The sequence below is a fragment of the Parasteatoda tepidariorum genome, chromosome 5, assembly GCF_043381705.1.
Source record: "Parasteatoda tepidariorum isolate YZ-2023 chromosome 5, CAS_Ptep_4.0, whole genome shotgun sequence".
NCBI lineage: Eukaryota > Metazoa > Arthropoda > Arachnida > Araneae > Theridiidae > Parasteatoda > Parasteatoda tepidariorum.
In genome coordinates this window covers 37,356,643-37,376,290 of record NC_092208.1, presented here as the reverse complement: position 1 = coordinate 37,376,290, position 19,648 = coordinate 37,356,643, and the positions used below count along the sequence as shown (strand labels likewise).

The following is a 19,648-nucleotide window of genomic DNA, read 5'->3' as shown; positions in this document are numbered from 1 at the left end:
CGTTAGTTATAAAGTAGCTGTTTTTTATTAAATAAAATCATAATAAAATAGAAAATTGAACGAAGAAAAACACTTGAATACTTTTGTTTGAACAGAATGAAAAAATTATTCCTTCGATCCAATTCCATTCTATTCATTTTAAGATGCTTTGATAATTAGAAAATTAACACTATTAATGTCATAAAGATTTCGAATAATTTCAAATTGAAACTTTCTAGACATTTGTATTAGCTCCTCAGACTTTAATTTTAATATGCTTATAACAATATTCTAAGTTAAGATTAAAATGTATCAATACTTTTCAACTCTTGTGGGAATCTGTCTGTTATTATTACTTTTATACATATATGGCTTTTGAATTAATAATACTTCATGTGAAACATTCTAGTTTAAAATCCATACTTTTTCTCGCAGATAAAGAAAATGATAGATATTCTAGTCATGGTTGATTCCGATTCTTAATATATTCAGTTCTTCTACATGGTTGCGCTAAAAGTTTTCTTCAATTTCAAACGCAAGTTTCTAGAATGGCTCATGGGAAATAATGCATTTTCTTTGTATAGATCTATTTCTGCAATCGCTGCCTTGCAGGCTATTCTGTCGATCTTACAGAACAGTCACGGCTATCTAAAACTTTCTTTGGAAGAAAAAGAAGAAGGAAAATAATAAAACAGAAAATGAAACGAAAATCCGACGTCTTCTACGACGTTTACGTTTCCATCACTTAGATTCTTCAGCTGTGTATCAGGCTCTCTTTCGCCATTTTTTTTTCTTTCTAGTTGATATCGTCTGACAGTTTTTGAACGAATTGAAATGTCCGTTTGGAAGGATTCATCCGGCTTAAAGCCATTTATCTTTACGTTTAAGTTGTTTTTATTTTATTCACTGGACTTTTAAAGCATAGGTTCTGTTCTTTTTTTTATAACCAGAAATTTGCATTCCATAATCTTGCTGAGAAATTGTTTACTTTCCTTAGTGTAAATTTCTAAACCAATAAGATATCAAATCCATAATTTTAATATTTATTTTTAGTAATGTAATAAAATTATTTACTTGGTTTATATAAATAAATGTATATTTTCTTAATTTCATGCAACTTTGAAAATTAACTTTAGGACATATATCTATCTTCAAAAGATGTAAAATCTACTTCTACTGCGCTAATACCCCTTCCCTGTTTAACTTCTCAAGACGTTCAAATAAATATCTATATATGTCAGTCATAAATTTAGTTAAGTTGACTGTATGACTGTCACTTTATAGTATGGGCCTCTGGAACCGTGGAACTAACTTGTTATAAACTTACCATCATTGATTCAATGACCTTTCATTCTATTTTATATTTTATGATGTTCAACTGCAGACCCTTTTTTTGGAATTTCAGCTATCAATGTTCAATTCCGTAGCCTTTTATTTTCGAATTCGACTCAGAAAGCATTGGAATAGACTAGTCTATGTGAATGGCTTTTAAATAGAACTAGTTATTTACCTAAGTTTCATACAAGTTCTCCAGGAAAAGGAAACTAACCCCCTCCCCCGAAACCTAAATCCCCGAAACCCTCCCATGGTTACCCTGACGGCAAACGAGATTCAAACTCATGATTCACTTATCATTATGAATATTTTACGTTAAAGATATAGACGTTACCAGCCAAAGCAGAATTTAAATCAACTAATCAGCACTGGGATTCGAACCTGGCTCAGTTCATAGGGATGGAACAGCTCTATTCTCATAGCTATTGCGATTCAATGGCATTTCATTGTCTATTTTGCCTAGTAACTACATATGTACGATTGCGCAAAGTGTTCAAATTTAATAAGCAAACCTCTTGTAATGCTCGAAATTATATTAGTCATTAAATGGAGTAAACAACTAAGTAGTAAAATAATCGATGTACTGAAATAGTGATTTTTGGCAGTTTTTCTCTGAATTTACTGTAAAAATTGAATCAATAACTAAAAAAAAAAAAAAAAAAAAAAAAAAAAAAAAAAAANAAAAAAAAAAAAAAAAAAAAAAAAGCAAGGAAATTATTTATGACTCAAGTCAAAACACTACATTTATGACTTATTCATGCTACTAAAACTTCTATGAACAGCGAAATTGAAAATAAGAACAACTTAAACTAAAGTAATGCCACTTCTAATTCTAGAAATTTGTTCCACTAAGCAATTGACATCCACCAGGGAATAAATCTTACCAAACTTTGATTTTAAATAAGGTTTCTTTTGATTTGAATACTCTTGCGTTACTTCTGTTCTCCGTATTCTGAATTATTTATTGCGAAAACAACTGATAAAAAAATATCCTAGCAGTTATTGGCAATTATATTTTTTGAGAAAAATATGGATATCTAATAAATAAAGTTGAAGAAAGTCAGTAACAATCACATAGAAATCGCAATATTGCTTTAATGACAAGTAAATGTGAATTAAAAACATTGTTAAAAAAATAGATAACCGTTTCGCCGAAATATTCATGAAAACAAACACAAGTGGAGAGTGGTAGGCAGATTTCACAAAGATTACAGTTCAATTAAAAGTGACTGGCGGAAAGCTTGAAGTGATTTCATCATATCCGTGGTTTAACCTGACGTAACTGCAATGTAACCGAGTTTAAATTAATAGCTTACGACAGGAAAGTTTCAACATACGATACATCTATCAAAGCAGAGGAGTGAGAAAATTAAATCCTATTTTTTACCTCTCAAGGTAAGTTTTTATTTATTGCTTATACCATATAATATTTCTGTAATATGTGCCCGATGTTTTCAATACGAAATCCTTGATTTCGCTCGTACTTTTGGAATGGCTCTTTAGGATGTTCGATTTGTTAGTCGATTGGCTTTTTTTTTGCTTAACTTAGATACATATTTTTGAGTGCGTTGCTTTAAAAACATCTGAAAAGCAGCTTTGTCAATAAAGTTTTAATGAATGATTATTGTAAAGTGGAGAATAATTTTTCTGATTGTAATAACAATGTAATTTTTAACGATTCTAAACGTTACTATATTTTGAAATGAAATGAAATTTTGGTGTTAGTTCGGCATTTTATATAGTAATGTCAACACAAAAGATTATACATTAGCATAAATGCTTTATTTCTATGCATATTTTAGTAATTTTTATTTTTACTGTCAGTTCAGACTACAGATTAAGAATTAAATAGAATTTAATGTGAAAAAACTCAACGCTTTTATTCTTATACTTTATTATGTAGTACTTAATTAAAACCAGCGTTAAAATGCATTTGGTTTGTTCTTAAATTTTCAACAAAATTAAATATTTAATTGCATTTTACTGTAAAGTTAATTATTTATACCATACAGTAGCGGAAAATGCACTTTCAGTTTTTGATATTTTCTTAAGTTTCACAATAAATACTTATAAGACTATTTTATAACTTTAGTTCACGCGATGTTTCATACTCTGCAATAAAGTTTAAAGCGTTCAGAGGTTTGAGAAAGTGACAATAAATTACGAAAGAGAGCAAGTATTTTTAAACAACCGATGCCGGAAAATGAATCAATAAGCTTGTAACTTGTTTTAATTTCTTTGGTTGTTATTTGAAATAGCTGCATTAAATTTTTTAAATATATCTTAAATATTTATGGAGAAATGAACTTTTTTTTTAAAAAAAATACAAATATTTTTGTCTTACATTTTTTGCTGCAACTTTAAAACTATTCAGTAAAATTTAAGAAAGTATTTTGAGCAATTTAGAATTGATTACAAAATTATTGTTGTAAAACTTGCAAAAAATTGTTAAAAATGCGTTAGACATGAGCATTTAAAGTAGTTCTTTTGTACTGTGTATGCGTGGAAAAATTTAAAATTGTCTTTTAATAATTTTGTTGTGTATCGTATTTGGTAACTAGTGGGTAAAATCTGATTTAAATATCCTAAAAACATAAAAAAATTTCCAACCAATTTTCCAAGTAGTTTTTCTATTTTTTAAAAGAAAGCAAAAAATAATTAGATATCTTCTACAGATTTTATTGTATATTATTGCAAACTACATTACCTTGTAATTATCGGATAGAAAGACAAAATTAAATATGTTGAAAACCGCTTATCGTGTTGAGCTTTCTTTCAGAAAGTACAAAAACTACTTAGAAAATTGCTTGTAAGTTTTAAAAGTTTTGAGATATTCAAATCCGAATTTTTCATAAATTGCCAAATACAATTCATTATAAAATTTTGAAGAAAATAAATTTATGTTTTTCAGCTAAATTGGCACCAATTATTTGGTGAAATGTTGTATGTGCAGTATGGTGCAGTATGGTTTTGAAAAATTATTACAAAAATCGAAAAAGCTATATTACGCATGTACCCCTGTCGGGTCCTAACTGACTTTGTCTTCTAAACAATGGTATTATTCTGCATTAGCTAGTAAATCCTGATCCTCCATTTATTCAATTAACGTTTTCAAATGATTTTAATTCTCTTGCGGCATTTCTAACCACCTTCCCTTTAGTGATTAATTGCAAAAACAACAAATAATAACTTTTTTTATATTTTTTTATTTCCAATGGCTGAAATTGACAAACTCTTACCAAGAAAAATATAACAAATGAAATAGATAAGAGAAAAATTCAATGACTCAAAATTAGCAGATGCCTAGCACTCCAATACCTTCTCACTTCGGAGTCTTCGTGTACAGCCGAACATCCCACCAAGTGCTTCCTATCCATTACTTCGAATTTCCTACAGAGTGGACAATTCAGACTTGTAAAAATGCCAATGCGGTGAAGGTGGTGCGCAAGACAGTCATGAACCACCACGATTGTAAATTCTGCCAAAGCCTTTTCACGGTCCTGTCTGAAATGCCCCGGTCCCCCAACTACAACTAATAATAAAAATAAGTAAATAAATTGATTGATCAAATAGCTATTGCAAATATATATTTTGAAGAAAATAAAAAATATAAAATAACTATCGAAGGAAAAATCAGTATCAATCGCAAAAAATTACATTACTACATTAATCAAAAGAGTAATAATACTAAAATCGTATGTTTTTACAACTCAGTAAGGAAAAACAATCTAAACTGAAAATATCCACCCTTTTGTCCTAATTAATGGATTTACCAACGAACGACATCATTCAATATACACAAGGGCATAAACCTTACCCTTCATGGATTCTAACTGTTATTTCTCTGTTTGAGATTCAAACTCCTTTGTGTTGCCCCTATTCACCATTCCCCTTGGCGATCGAATGAAACAAACAACTAATAAAGTTAAAGCAGTGGAACTCCAGAATTATCCACCCATACTCACGGCACCTCACCTTTTTGAAATGTAATTTGGAGACCAGGTGTTAGGCGATCTCTAATGATCGCAATTAAATTTTCGAACGTACTGGAGGAGCGAGAATTTCAACTCCACCAGGAATACAAAGTGGGCGAACTTCAAAAGAAGGAATCTCATTCCAAGATTAAAGCCCTGCCCTTTACTTTCTTTGATTTATTTCCTATCTTTCAAAAGATATAGAAATCTAGAGCTGTCTTGAGAATGGAAATATGCAATTTGCTGAAACATAGTAGTTTGATATAATTATCCAAAGGAAAATCTGAAACAGATCCGCAGTTTTTTTTTTCTTCCTTATTTTTAGAATCATCTTAACGATTGATCTGGTTTAGAGTAATAACTACTTATAGAATGGCTAATTATGTTCCTAATTAAATTACTGGTTTTAATTTCATGAATAATCTCAGCTGCGAAAAAAAAAGAATTATGAAAATAGCTGGGAATTATTGGGGTATCAAGTATCCATTGCATTCAGTCATTTCTATGGGAATTAATTAAGTGTCAGGTATCCATTGAAACTAATAATTTTTATGGGGATTATTGATTTTTATTTTAATGGGCAACTATCATTTCTGTCTATGGTTATCCAGCTAAAGATTAATACATATAAAGTTTTTTTGATTTATGATCCATTATTTGCAAATGTTACTTGGGAGTATAAGCATAAAATAAATAACGTTAATTAACATAAGTTTGAAATTTGACTTAACATATCATTTTTTAGGACATTTTTCAAAGAAATAGTTTCTTTTTATCCTGAAAATAAGTTCATAAAATTTGAGTATACTTTTAAAAAAATGCAAATCTTAAAATGTACATCAGTATATTTCTATTAAAAGGATTTTTTTTTAATTCAACAGTTTTAGAAATTTCTTGCGATATAAGTAACAAATCTATTCATATGTATATGCTGCACAGAGGAGTTTTATCCCGAGAACTCTGGAATTTCAAAGGTAAATTTTAAAAATGCTTTTATGTCTTTTAAAATTTTTTACTGTACTTTTGCTAGTAAAATTATTTCCTTTTAAGAAGCTAATTATTTAAATTTATTCGTTTCAATAGAATCTTTCTTTAGAAGTAGTTAACTAAAATTTCTTTAAACATCATATACTTTCTAAATCAGGCAAACATAAAGGGATTATCAACCAAATAACATTTGAGCTGACTGGATAAAGCATTAAAAATATGAAAATCTAAAACCCTTTATAAAGATAAAGATATACTCAAAAAAACATTTATGACATTCATGTCGAATGTATTTTGTATGAATTTCATAAATATTTCGAATTTGTATTTCAAGATAAATTACCATATTACCTTTCCTATCGAATTCTATACACATAAATTTTCCAAAGAAAATTAAAAATAATTACAACAGATTAAATTAGAACTGGATTAGATTTGAGTGTGTATTTTTTTATAAAAAATATGCAAAATCAAATCTTTTTAGTGATACTAGTTAGGCAGCTGTAATAGCTTCTGTCTCACCATCGAAGGCAGAAGTAAAATGACCTACTGGTAGGTAAAAGTCAAAGATCTCATAGAATATAGAAAATGATCCAAAAGGCACAAGGGTAATGCAGGGGTGTCCTGACAAATCTTTAATATACACTCGAGTTAAACATTGCTTGTTCTAAATATATAAATACTTCGTAGCAGAAGTAATGCTTTTATTATATTATGTAAACTATACTCTGTTGCATCATCCGCATCAAAAATTCATCATCCCTATTCAGAGAGCCTGTTTGCATATTCACCGAAGAGCCATTTCATTATGACCACCCTGCTAATAACATGTAGGACCACCTTTAGCCCTCAAAACTGCTAGCATCCACCGTGGCATTGATTCCACAAGGTGCTGATAGGTAGTCTGAGGTAACTGGTACCAAGCGCTCACCAACTGGTCCTGCAATTCCCTCACATTGCGAGAGGGTAGCGTGGCAGCACGAATTTGGTTTTCCAAGTAGGACCACAAATGCTCTATTGGATTAAGGTCAGGTGAATTTGGTGGCCAAGACATGATTTGAAAGTCACTGGAATGTCCCTCGACGATTCGACCCTTATGACATGGTGCATTATCCTGTTGGTAAACACCATCCAGGAAAAACTGTTGCCATGACTGGGTAAACCTGGTCTGCAACTATGTTCAAGTAGCTTACAGACGTCATGGATTGTTCTATGAAGATTATGGGTCCTAATGTGCCCCATGAAAACATTGTTCCTGGGAGAGAAACCATGAAAACCTGAGAGAGCCCATTGTTATCGATGGAGGGTGGTCATAATGTAATGACTCTTCGGTGCAAGTTCTTGCCAAATGGATGCTAAGCTCCCAGCGCGAACGTATATCAACACCGCGAACTCTTGAAACGACGTTTCGCAGTCTTCTTTTCCTTGCTTTCTTAAATCGGGAGAAATGTGGAGAACAAAATTTATTGAATAATTAATTAACAAGTAATAATAATTAATAAAAATTTTACCTAAAACACATAACAAATATACGCGCCTTTCTGTTCGCATTTAACGAAACTGATGAAAGGATAATAAATATTGTTTCTTGTATAAGATTTTATTCCACAGCGAAACAAAAGTAAAAACTTTTTATATCGTATTTGATTTGTTAAGCTCATGTCAACATAACACGTGTCCTCTTCAGTGGTTCAATAAAATCCAATGTTTTCCAACGTCGTACAGTTGTTTCTTTTTTAAGAACGAATGATCTCCTTATTTATCGAAATATTTTGTCAAGTCTGGGATTCCAGTAAGACTGCGAAACTAATTTTACGAAACTCTTTTTAATAATCTTAAGACATATATCGTGAAAGATAGCATGAAATAAATTTCTGACAGACGTGTTTAACTTTCAAAAGTTTTTATACTGTTTTGAAGGCATATTTATATAATTTGTTAATGAAATAAAATGAAACTACATGCAGGCACGAATGATTATTTAAATCCTATGATGGAATGATCTTAACTTGCAACGCAATATACATAAACCAAACAACATTTTCAGTAAAGTTCTGAGAACTTTAGTCTGTATTCAATATAAATTTAGATTTATTTTAACAATATATTTCTACATATTTATTATAAAACCCTTTCATAGGAAATAATGTCTGTGTCATACAAAATATGCGAAAAATTTGAATTAAATTATTTTAATTCTCGATTCTATTTTAATTCGAACTTTCAAGTTGAAAAATCATTTCTATTTCAGAAAATGAATTCAAATATTTATATACCTAGTGTAAAAGCAAATATTACAAATATATAATTAAAGTTAAAAATATATTGCTTTGTCGATAATTATAATTAAAATATTTACAATTAATGATAAACAGGAACAGAGTGGTTTCTTAACATTTAGCTTAAAATTGTTTCATTTCGCTATATTATTAATCCATATTTTGGATTTTTAAAATACTTTTTTAGTTCAATACTTCCTTAGAAACCAAATAAATTCATATTTCGGGAAATGGAGTACAGATACTTTGTGAAAGTTATTTTAAATAAAAATGGAAAATTAACTTTACATAAATTGAAATTAATGTGTCGAAGCTAATCTGCTGAAAAGGAAAATATCACGCGTGATTGTTTTGTCACAAACAAAATTTAACTTTAGAGCTGAAATCGACAATAAGCCTTAAGTCATAGAAAGTATTTCTACTAAAAGGATTACCATTGGATTAACAAGGGATTAACTACTTTTAAAGAATTACCATTGCGAATATGCTTCAAATGTGTAAACAATGTTTGCAAACGAAGTTAACAATTCCAGAAATATTTTTGGGTATTGATGATGACATGAGAATAGAGGAAGTTTTTTTTAAGTGTTATGCTTTAAAAAAATATTGAAATATTGGATGCGCATTTATTTTTTAAAGACAAAAATAATTATAAAAATAATCTAACTCAGTTAAATGGAAAATAAAAATTTAATTTTGTTTCGCAATTTATAGAATTACGAATTTAATAATTTTCAATGATAATTTTAATTTAATGTACTGAATTAAATATATCTTATTAAATTTGATTTTCTTAATGTAACCCCAACCTAAGACGCAAAAGAATAAAAACTTTCCCTCTTCATTCTATAAAAATTTCACTAAATTTCGAAAACCGATTTCGTGATGAATTTTTTTATCTCTACTCAGCTTAAATCTGGACAAATTAATCAATGCATTTGCTTTGTAAATATCTTATTTGATAATAAAGATTTCTCAACCATATAACATTATAATTTAAATAAAGAAACTAAAAAAAAAACTAATCTGTACTACTAAAATGTTATCTGCATAAAACCTATTGAAATATATTTGAAACGGCATATTCAAAAATTTAAATGATGCAAGTTGTTAAGTATTTATTATACTTTTAAGTATTATTAGACTGTGTATTAAGTACTTATTAAACAAAAAAAAATGGGATTTTTTTAAAATAAAGTAGTTATTAACTTTAGAATCTATTTTTACCAACACTTTGGTACAGGTGGGCCACCGGTGCCTCTTTTATTTATTTTTATGTCTGACAATCTAAATACAAATAAAAATATATTTTGACATTTCTTACATGCAAAAAAAATAGTCTAATATTTAATAAAATAGACCCCCAATTGGCTGAGTCGTAGTGCTTCGCTCTATCGTGCCACAGGTCCTGGGTTCGATTCTCGGGCCGGGCAAGGTTGACTCATCCTTTCATCCCTTCAGTGGGTCGATAAATGAGTACCAAGCATGCTTGGGAACTGGGGGTTCCACGTTCGGCTGACCACCTAACCGGAACATCTGCTCCTGCATCCCAAAGCTCAAGGTCAAGAAAACTGAGATGGGCTCAGTTGTCCTTAGCCCTCTATGGACTGTCACGCCACTTAGTTTAGTTTAGTTAATAAAATAAATCTATTGGATTCTCGAAATTATACTTGTCCTAAAAATAAGTTTGAATTTTCTTCCATTTATGTTGAAAAATGTAACACTAATTGATTTTTGTTAATTAAAAAAAATTTCAATGATGAAATATTGCTTTCCTTAGATATAAATAACTACAAATAAGATCAAATCTTAGGGAAATATGCTTTAGAAGTGAGCCATGTTTGAATAGTTTTACTTTTCAAAAGACTTTTCTTTACAAAAGAAGACACTGGTGTCTGAAGTTGCATTTCATGACAAAAATATATTATAATTCTAAATATATTATTTTTCATTCATTTTGACCTAAAATAATACAAAAAAAATTTGAAAAGTATAAAGAAACCCTGTGCCAAATGGAAAAACTTTCAAATAATAAATCTGTTTTTTTCTTTCAAAATTTATTCTAAAACCTTCCGACCAAAATAGTGTATGAAAAATAAGTTTTTTAGAGCCTACTATGAATATATAGATAAAACTATTTTATTTGACATTATTAGTTATATCAGTATGTTTTAAATCAATAAAGACTTTTCGTTGCATATAATTACCAGCATATTGAGAACATATCAGAGAAGAAGGAATAAAAATATATAACTAGAAAATATTGCAAAAATGCTTTAATGATTTTAAGCATTTGAGCATGATATTTTTCAAATCGTAATTTTAAAATTACCTATCTAATGAATGCAACTGCTGAATTAATTAATAAATATTTTTAAAAATAATACATTAATCCTAAATTTTCATGAAGAAAGTTACTGCTGAATAGGCATATACTCAGTGAATGGAGCTTCATAATCATCATTAATAAACAGGTTAATTCATTATGCTGATCAAATGCAATATAATTATAAAATGCGGAATTATTTAGATAAATATAACATAAAATGAGAAGAAATAATGTTTTTGAAAATTTAGCATGGCTTGATTTATATTTAATTAAGATATGAAAAGATTTTTATATCAACACAATAAACGCCATTATTAATCAACTAAATCTTTATTTGAGTAATTATTCATTTCGATATTTTAAATTAATATATCATTAGAGAAATAGTATAATTAATTTGTCACTAAGAGGAGTAATTAATATTAACGTAAAAGAGATTTAATGAAAAGATGCAATTATCACTTTTAATTCATATCAGTTTTGGGATATTTTACGTCTTTTTAGAAATTTAACGGAGCTATTTGCTTAATTTCATTTTTGAATATATTTTAATGAATGAAGATTCAGATTTTGTTCACAGAATAAAAATTAGCTCTTGTAGATATACGCTTTGATTAAAAATCAATAATAAAAAGTATTCATTATTAAAAGAGAGCATGAATTTTTATTAATTGCAATTAATTACTATTATTTATTATTATTTATTCATTAATTGTTTGTTAAATTGAAAAATGATGATCAAATATTATCTTTAAATATTTCTGCTAATTTTTAAACATAATTTTTTCTTTAACATATAACTAACCTTAGTCTTTGTCAACAGAATAAACTATAGATGGCTCAAATAAACTAACATTTGAGACTTGGTTCTCTGAACAGTACTGTTCTAAATCTTTCTGTTCTTGACCATATAATTTTAGTTTGAAGTCATTACTATTGTCAACTCTTCTGTAACATCTTCTGAACCTTTATTTTTAAGCCTTCATCTAAGTTTTGAGTTCAGAGCTTTCCAATTTAAAATTTTTCTTATAATTTAATTCTATGTCTTCGTTTCTTCTATATGGCCCAACAATGACGACCGTGTTAACTTCAAAAATCAAATGTTGCTTTTTTCCTTCAATTCAAAGGCCAAGCTCAATACTCTATTGTGAATTGTTTATCTAAATTAGATCTAATAGAGTTACGTTAAATTACGTTATAATCCTTATTTATAATGCTAGTAATATTTAATTTGTTTATAGAATTTATAGATATTTCGAAAATAATGCTTTAATTAAAATCACCTGAAGAAAAGAAAGCCTTTACCTACTTCATAAAATATTTAAAAACATTTATGGAACACTTTAAAAACTTTTTGAACAAAAAATATACTTTCAAATACACATAAAATGTATTGTGACTCAATACAGGGAGAAGTACATTACAGGAATTCATTTTTACTGAGATGTGGATTTGTGAACATAGTTTAGGTTCGCGTGGAAAACATCTGGAATAATTTCCCTACTGTAAAACTAAAACATAACTCTGGTTGTAAAAACTAGAATATACAGTAATTAAACAATTCCTTTTGTCCCTTTCATATAGAAACGATCAGCTGAAAATTCTGACTTTCAAAATTCTAGTTCTTATTACCCCACATTTAGTACGAAGTACAAAAATAAAAATTAAATTTAACCAAATATGTTCTTGACATGTTCTAAAGAATCATGATAAATTTATTAAGTTTTAGCAAATTTTACCATTACTTAAGAAATTTGCTCATAATTACCAAGCTTATTGGTGTTTCCATAAAGCCAGAAACACGATAAAATTTACCATATTCTGAAAGTTTTAACCATACTTTTTTTCTCAGTGAAGTAATGCTAAGCATACATCGATATTAATAACTATAAAAAAATTAAAACTTACTTTATTTAAATATTTAAATTTTCAATTATTTTTCGATAGTGATAATTATTTTTCGAATTCAAGCTTTCCCTACCGCTTACTGATCGAAGACTCAAAGAAATTTATCACAATTGCAAAATTATAATTAAGTATATATTAAAATAAATGCTGATGAAACTGGTAAATCAACATCATATCTTCGGTTTCCTGAATTTTAAAAATTACTTAATATTTATTAAAAAAAACATACTATTGAAACAGTGAAAAATATTATTTTTGATTCAAAACTAATTTAATTTAATGAAAAGAATTTTTTGTGAATAAGGATTTTCTATAAACAAAACATTCCTATGAAAAGAATAAAAATTCAAAATATTTGCATTGACATATTAATGGCAATTGTTTGTATATTAAAAATATTGTTACACATTTCTGTAATTTTCTTAAAAAATATATTGCTTCAACAAACAGAAAATTACTTTGTGTTCAAAACAAATTATTTGGCAATCATAAATAAATACTGGTGATGATGATAGTATATTAGGTATAACAAATATACTAATAAGGGAAGATGCACTGTATAATGTATTTGAAATATATAGTTTATAGAATGTTTTACCTTCCAGCAGACACCCTCTGAATACAAGCATGATATGTCACTTCAATGCCCTAATCTAATGCCCAAATTTTCAAAAGTATAAGCGTTAAATGAATGCTGATTTAAGATAACACATAATGATAAAAATTCATTTTTGCATATTTGTTAAAAAAGAGAGTGAAAAATTGTAATCAAAAAAATATTATGTAAAGAACAAACACGTAGCAAATTAAAGTGTTGATGAAATTATTAAAATAACTATCACTTCATTTGCTCCTCTAATGTATTTAGAGCATAAAGTGTAAATATAACATGTAGACACGAAGAATAAATTTCGATATAAAAATTTCAATATAAAAATTAGGAAACTAGTTACATAGATAACAACTAAAGCACTCGATTACAATGTCTTTATCAACTAAGCAGGAATTGTATCCTATGATTCTGAAGTTATTGTTTACCGCCTTTAATATTGAACGGTCCCTCATAATCAAATTTGTTCATTACCATTCTTAAACATCGAAGTTTTTCAATTTTGAAACCAATCCGGAAGGCGAAGCAACTCATCAATCAAACATTGATGCGAAATTACCTCCCTGAAGAAACTTTTTGATTGAAATTAACCTGCATTTGCGTTACATAGAGGCGACGAAAGCAATGGTTTGTCAAATCACAGGAGTACTGTAACCCACAATCCATCATATGAGGATATTTTTTTGTCTAAACAGTGTTGAACAGTCGACTAAATTCAGAGTTTACTGCTGTCAATGTTGAATTCCTAACATTATATTTTGAACCCAACCCAGAAGCTAAGCGAATTCTTGAATCAAGCAATGGCACTAACTAGCCTTCGTGGAGAATTTTTGGATGAAACTTACCCACATTTAGGTTACACAGAGGGAAAAGACCCAAAAATTTCCCACTGTTAGCCAAACAGCAAGGGAATTCTAACACGTGATCCGTCCACAAATGAGGATATTTTATGTCAGCATGCCTGTGCAAGCCGGGAGCAGAATTCGTATTAACCAATCACGACTAGGATTCGAGCCTGTGTCATTTTAATGGAAGGCGAGCTCTCAATTCCCTGAGCCACCACGACATATGAGTATATTCAATTGAAATTGTAGATTTTAAATACTTAGCCTTTTTTTTTTAAAGAAATTTAAAAATAAAAAATAACGTTTGCGTTGTTGATCTGCAGTGGTGGTGTATTCACCTTTGAAAGACTATTTACGTTTCTATACCGCAGCCCTAATGTTTTTAAATGTCTTAAGACTGTATTAAGTAAGTTAAAATCAAATCGTTACATCAAGCGTTATTAATTTTATTTATTTACATTTCTTCTTTTATTGATCCCTCCATATAAAATTAAGTTTATCCATTAAAACAAAAATGTATGCAGCTTTATATGCTTAAAACGTCATTGCTTATGATTATATATTTACAGCGTAATTAATAAAAATATCCCAAATGTAAGAAGACATTTTTTGCTGTTGGTATTAAGACATAAAATTTTTTTGAAAATTAAATCCGTGACATAACTAACTTTAATATTTCTATTAGACTATAAACGCGGAAATAAAAGAATTAAAAAAAACAAATTACGAATATTAATTTTGCTCTGATGCAATTATTAATAGTATATAGAAAAACTATACAATGAATTCCGAAATTACAGAAAGCCTTAAATATGTAAGCTTCTAGTCTTTGCCACATATCAAATAATATATATATACACAACTAATGCAACTTAAAATTAGCATTTAAATTATAAAATACTTAATAAAAATTCGAAAAAAGCACTACAGAGGAAAGGCAAGAAAAAAATCTCCAAGAACTATTTAATTATTAAATTAAATCAAAAGTCGTTTTTAATAACTGCTTTTTACTACATTTTTGTTTTATCTGAAAAACAATAAGTCCATGTAATTTTAATGTATACTTCACTTTGTTAGAGTTAACAAAAATACATTAAAATAAGATATTTTCCCACATAACTATGTATTGATATCCCTTACTGAATGTATGTTCTTGATTATCCATTTTACTTGAATTCTAATAACGTATATTTAAAAGGATAAGATTTACAAAATTTCAGTTCACCAGCTAAAGTCTAAGAGGCATGATATACTCTCAATAAAACATGGTGAATTACATTATTGGTATCTTAGACCATATAACGCAATGAGAAAAAAACTCATGATTAGTAAAGTATAAAATTGGACCGTTTCACTGTTTCAAGTTGAACAGTAGATTAATATATAAAATTTATGAGTGAATATTTTTTTAAATAATTTTCAGAATTAAAATGGAACATCTTGTCAGCATTTTGTTCTTACGATAGAGAGTCTGTAAATATTTAAGTGCCAGAAAATATTATATACTATAAAAATTAAAAGCGTATTAAAATAATACGCATAACAGAAAAAGTATGTGAGGGACATCAAAAACTTTTATTCTGCAAAATAAATTTATGTGGATAACATTGATGTTCAAAAATAATCAAGGTTCCTATAAGATGTATTCTACAATTTGAACCATGATGCCATGCAATCAAGTTTAATTTCACGTCAAGTTCCACTTTAGGTTCCAAAAAATATTATATTATGTAAAAAAACATATTTAAATAATACACATAAAAAAAACATTATGTAAGGCACATCCAAAAACTTTATTTCGCAAAATAAATGTCTGTATATAACATTGATGTTTCAAAATAATCAAGGTTCCGATAAGATGCATTCTGAAAGTTGAACCATGCAATTGAGTTTAATTTGCATAATGACTCAGATCAATTTAGAATCGAATTCAGGCTATAGTTATGAATACAAATATGCTGGATTAACAAGGTCTGAAATTTTCTAACTAATTCTAAATTCTTTTTCTTTTTTTTTTAATAATTAAATGCAGAAGATTACTTACCTCGAAAGAACACGAAACTAAAAACACTAAAAATAAATATACTAGAAAGAAATCGGATGGCCATAGATATTTCTGGATATTTCTGTTTTTGGAAAAAGTTCAATGTTTACTCCGAGAGCTATTTATATTTTCCATTTTCCACACATGAAGAAAAAGTCCTCCTTCCGGATTGCAATTGGCCGGACAGCATGAGCGCATGTTTGAAACTGAGCACAAAAAGGGTACACGATTTCATTTTAAAGGTTTCTTACTCGACTTCTGAGTCCAAATGTTGTGCATTATTTCGCCAAGACTCTTCGGTGGAGGAGGTTATTGGTTGAGAAAGTTGCCAGCAGCGCCGCCAACTCTTGCTAATCGATGGACACTCGTCTGCTGAGGGTAATATTTGGCAGACCACTCTGAGATAGTCATTAAGGAGGAACGCTTGCATTTCAATGAGAGTTAAGAATATTAAAGAATTAAGACCATTAATGAAAAAGAGAAAGAAGAGAATTTTCTTTTACTTCCTCGTTTATAAGGGACTTAGACTTACAAATTCATTTTGAAAAGGACTTACAAATTCATTTTTTTTTGTTTCAAAATAATAATTTTAAATTAAATTGTTTTACACTTTTGAGTCTACATTTTGATTCTTTTAAAAAATTAAATAAACGTTTTCATTAATTAGGTCTTCCTAAATTTAGATTTCTCAGTATATTCATTTAGGTAGTACATTTTAAAAAGTATAAATTGCAGATAATATCGTTTAATATGTGTTTGTTTTTTCCTGTTTAAAGAAAGAACTAAAAAAATTTTTTTTTAAATTTTTTGAATTGATACGCGTTAGATCATTCTAAATGTAATTAATGTATGTACAAGGGTTTAAATCGTTTGCCTCCCAATAACTAGAACCAGGTTCGAATCCCAGCTGTAACTATTTGAACTCCACTCGCAGCTCGCACTAGCTCGTACTGACGTAAAATATTCTCAATGGTAGACGAATCATGAGTTAGGATCCCCTTGCTGTTTGAAATGGGGCAAGCAAGCTTCTATTTGTGGCAATGCTAGATACAGGGCTTTCCTTGTGTTCTAAATTGTGTTCTAAATTGCAAGGCTACGGAGTTGAACTTTGAGAGTTGTAAACTCAGAACTGGGTCAGCTGTTAAACTCCAAAAATAAAATAAAATATGCAGTACAATTTTTTTTTACATTCCATTTCAATACTATATAATTATAAAAAAGGTAAATTATATTGTTTTGCTATTAATTAAAATTGTAATTATTATTGAATTAAGCTTTCTGAGAGAGTAATTAAAACATAAATGATCACGAAGAATAAACGTAATAACGAGTACCATTTAAAACATTTGCATGAAAAAATCGTTTCATGGGGCTCCAGAATCTTTTAATGAATACTTATATCACATGTAAATTAAAGATATCCTGCAACGTGACGCATCGGAGAAATATTACCTCAGAAAAATCTTACATAAAAAATGCAATATTAAATTTCAACACCATACAAAACATTGTGAGAAATCTTGCAAAAAAAATCGAATTATGCAATTAATCTAACTCATTTTTTTTTAAATAATTAAGGAAACTAGCCTTTTTTTAACTTGACTAATTAAAAAAAGACGTTAGGCTTGTTCGTAATATGTAGAAAGCTCCATTTTACCATTTTCACTATTAAAACATAACAGATATGTTTGAAATGAATTCATATGCTACTATTTTTCTGTCAACTGCTTATTAAATGCAAAATTATCGAATTATATGTAAAAAAAGAAACATATTTTTCAATGCAAGTGAATTAAATTATTTATAAATAATTGAAAAAATTATCCTTTTTTCGTCTTTACTATGTAAAAAAAAAGCATACTATGTTTGGAAGCTGGGTCAGTTCTCAATATGTAAAAAGTGCTATTTTACAGTTACCTGTATTAAACAATATTCATATGCTAGTATTTTGCTACCAACTGTTTATTAAAAGCAACATAAAAATATTGATATGCAAGAACAATAGGTAAAAAAGAAAATTTTATTCCAAATCATTGTTTGCAAGATATTTAAATCTGAGTTTCAAACGAAACCTTTAATATAGGCTAAAACTTCAATAAACACAATTTTGGGTTATTAAGAACTTCGTCTTGCTAAAAAAAATCAAATATTTATTTTTGCACAACATCTCGTTATCTTAAATTTATCTGTAATTGTGTAACATACACAAATACAGAAATAATGCTTCAAAAACTTATTTCAATTCAGTTTTACTTTTAACTTTACTTTATTCAATTTTATTTTTAATTGGAAATGTACAAACGCATTGAAAAGTTTTAAATTAACAAAGTATTCTGCTAAAAAGATAAAAACTAAAACTTGGCTATTTTTCGCTATAAATATGTAAGTTTGGAGCTAACAATTTAACTTCACGACAAACATCACTTAAAATTAAAGTATAACCCTTAATTGGAAAACTTAGTTTTAATTTTAATATGATATTTTCTAACAAACTTGTAAGGAACAAAAATGAGTTTCCTATTCGGATATGTCTTTATGACAGCCGATAATATGCAAATTCGATGAAAACAAGTAAGTAACACTGAGAAAAAAAAGTAAGATCAAAACTACCAGTATAGGGTAAATTTTACCATATTTCTGGCTCTATAGGATCACAAGAAAGCCCGGTAATTTTTACCAAGCACTTTGGCAATGATTTTGGTAAAATTTAAAATAAATTATAGCTTTATAATATATGATAAATTTCGTTAAATGCTATTAAATTTGTTAATTTTATCATGATACATTAGACGCAAAAAACATTTATTTGGTTAAATTTACTTTTTTGTTTTGTATTTTTTTACTATATGTGTGATAATAAGAACAAGAATTCTGAAAACCAGATTTCCCCGTAAACTAATACAAAGTAATACTATGCAAACACGAAACTAACCAAATAACTGGTTTAAATATCGTATGGTTTGATTTCATCAATCAGAATTGTTATTTTTCACCATACAATTACGATTTTTTACCAGAGTTTTTCCACCGTATAAAAACTGCATCATATTTAATGTTGAAAATTAACGTAAATTTTTATTTTTTATTTTTAATGTTTAACGTCAAAAAAATTGGTTTTTTTTTTAATAAATTATTAAATTGTTGAGCTGCAACTGTATTTAAATCATCTCGAATGTAATGATTAATTTAATTCTTTCCACTCTATTTTTTCATTAAAAATAAATAGGTTACTTATTTTGGTAAGCTGAATAACCCGTCATTGTTCAATGTTTAGTATTAGCTTCGACTTCCTTTCAAGTTTTCTTTTTCGTATACAAGATAAAAAACAAAGCAGTTTCCCTCCTTTGAGTTAGATTAT

General features: G+C 28.2%; 1 protein-coding gene across 2 annotated transcripts in view; it reads right to left on the bottom strand.

The window, feature by feature from the left end:
- The window catches only part of LOC107456675 (uncharacterized), a 38,997-nt gene extending 22,428 nt beyond the window's left edge, over positions 1-16,569 (bottom strand). For both annotated transcript variants that reach the window (XM_043051327.2, XM_043051326.2), the window contains exon 1: positions 16,291-16,569. In XM_043051327.2, the coding sequence (XP_042907261.1) occupies positions 16,291-16,354 (64 nt within the window). In that variant the 5' untranslated portion in view covers positions 16,355-16,569. The remainder of the gene's footprint in view (positions 1-16,290) is intronic.
- Between the last annotated feature and the right edge of the window lie 3,079 nt (positions 16,570-19,648).